Here is a 2,184-nt window from a genome sequence, read left to right on the forward strand (position 1 = left end):
TGTCATAGAAGAGACTGAAAAAGTAGCAAAAGAGAAATGGGTGAAAACAGATCTGGATATCTTAATTTGTGGTGATTATTCTAGATTTGCTCAATCAATAAGCAAATTTCTCATGGCCAAGTCTTTAGAAAGTTTGATTTAAGTTCTAAAGAATTCTTATGGAAGGATAAAAACCTAATTATTCAAAACATTGTAAGGATTTAAAAACATTGTAGTATTTAAAAGGAAAGAGGATGGCACTGTGACTTGATATCAGAGCACATGGATTTCATTGAGTGGCCTTAAATTGCAACTCCTTCATACAAGATTCTTCTCTTGTATTATGGATAATGCTCTGGGAAGTCAATCAAGAAAGATGGCCTGTCCATCCTACGGCAATAATCATTGAAGCAGGATTTACTACAGTAATGCTCCATGAATCACATGATAGCTACAGATCTGGTGGATTCACTACTCTTTCTTCCTACTCTACAAGTCTTGCAATCTATAGGAATACAACAAATTCCAACAAGTTTCCCTGAATACAGTTAGATATGATGAGTCTCTATGATGAACCTCAAAATGCAGACACTTCTTTCAAACAGTATGAGATTTATGCCTCTTTACCAAGCATAGCCACATAGCCAGCAAAGCTTTCTGTGATTAGGCAGGAAGTAGCAGGATTTACTCTAATAAATAGTAGTCTAACTGAACCAGCTCTAAGCATTTATCTTGCTGCTTAAGGGTTATAAGGTGCTTGTACTACAAAATAAGTACTTAGGAGCCAATACCGTAGGAAAATATAAACAGATACAAGATGACAAAAGCTGCTGGATATCTTGACATGCACTGTCAGCAGCTTTATAAAAATTTTATTTACCTGAGGCTCCTCACTGGTAAGTCTTCCTTCATTCAGCTCTGTAGGCTTATGTGCTTGTTTACTCTAGAGATAAAATTTGAGGAATATGTATTTTTATTAAATTCTCTGCTGTGCTCTGCCTGCGTTGGCTGCAAACTGTAATGCGACATAACTCTAGTAAATTTAGACTGACTGCATTTTCACTGTATTGCTCTTTATAGATCATAAAATGCCCCAAACATTTCTTCTATCCTTTCATTATATTTTCTTCAACTTAAAATTTATTTTTGTTTAAGGGGGCAAGCGACTGTAAAATAATTACTAAGATATCTAGTATTATGTAACAGTATGAAACCGTCGATAAAGACATCTCAGAGATGTTACGGACAAGCAAATCACTCTGAGCATGCTTTTAGACCCTGAAACCTTCCCAGCAGTTTCTGAACATTGCATTTTGAAAATGTCCATTTCAGCTGCAACATAGCTTTTAGAGCTATAGCAGTGCCATGTGATAAAAGCGTACAGCATTTTTCAGTATGTAGTTCCACAGTTAAAATTACCTACCTTAGTTCTTAATGGAATAATGAGAGGTCAGTGAGTCCTGCTGCATGGCTTAACGGAAGAAAATACTCAACCAGAATGCAATAACAAGATGAAATGGAGAAAAGGGGAGAGGAAAAATATATGTTCTTTAAAGACTGATTAAGTAAACAAAGACAAAGTAGTTCTACATGGCCTTTTACGCTCCACAGGAAAAGTTCTGAGAAAATCTGGAGAGTAGAAATGTGCTGAGAATATGGTAAGGGAGAATCAAGATAAGTTAGAACAAATTATTAAAAGTCTTAAAGTAAATTAATAAACTGTACTTAAAATTCTATTGATACTTTTCTTCATAACTAAGTGTCCTTAATTAAATTTAGCTGAATCCATTTCTAAATTAATTCAATTCAGATGAACTGAATTAAAGGTACTTTGATCCTGGATAAGGATGCCTACTTAGAGATTCACTGAAACACTTCCAAATTTCATTCAGATTAATTTTTACCAGTGTCTGCATGTAAACAAAGCTCTTAAACTGAATACAATGGGAAATGAAGAAAAGACGTATGGAGTGTCACTAGAAACTGTTATTTTTAAAATAATCTCTTTAGTAAGAGACAGGAGATAGGCTTGTACTCTCTCAAGCCCTTTCAACTATTAAGACAGACGGATTTGATACCATTATTTCTTCTTCACAAATCAGTGTGGTGTGCTTTCAGAACAGCATGAGAGAATGTACTAGCAAAGATAATGACGCAACATGAGAAAAAGAGTTCTTAAGTGTTCTAGTGCCAGAAAGGTTTCCC

General features: G+C 34.9%; 1 protein-coding gene across 1 annotated transcript in view; it reads right to left on the reverse strand.

Moving 5' to 3' along the window:
- Positions 1–859: 859 nt before the first annotated feature.
- The window catches only part of GPR124 (G protein-coupled receptor 124), a gene marked incomplete at its 3' end in the record, with an annotated part of 51,161 nt that continues 49,836 nt past the window's right edge, over positions 860–2,184 (reverse strand). The window contains exon 9 of the mRNA XM_010187135.1: positions 860–922. Coding sequence (XP_010185437.1) covers positions 860–922 — 63 coding nt within the window. The remainder of the gene's footprint in view (positions 923–2,184) is intronic.

This window comes from Mesitornis unicolor, unplaced genomic scaffold (assembly GCF_000695765.1).
Source record: "Mesitornis unicolor isolate BGI_N332 unplaced genomic scaffold, ASM69576v1 scaffold35796, whole genome shotgun sequence".
Lineage (NCBI taxonomy): Eukaryota > Metazoa > Chordata > Aves > Mesitornithiformes > Mesitornithidae > Mesitornis > Mesitornis unicolor.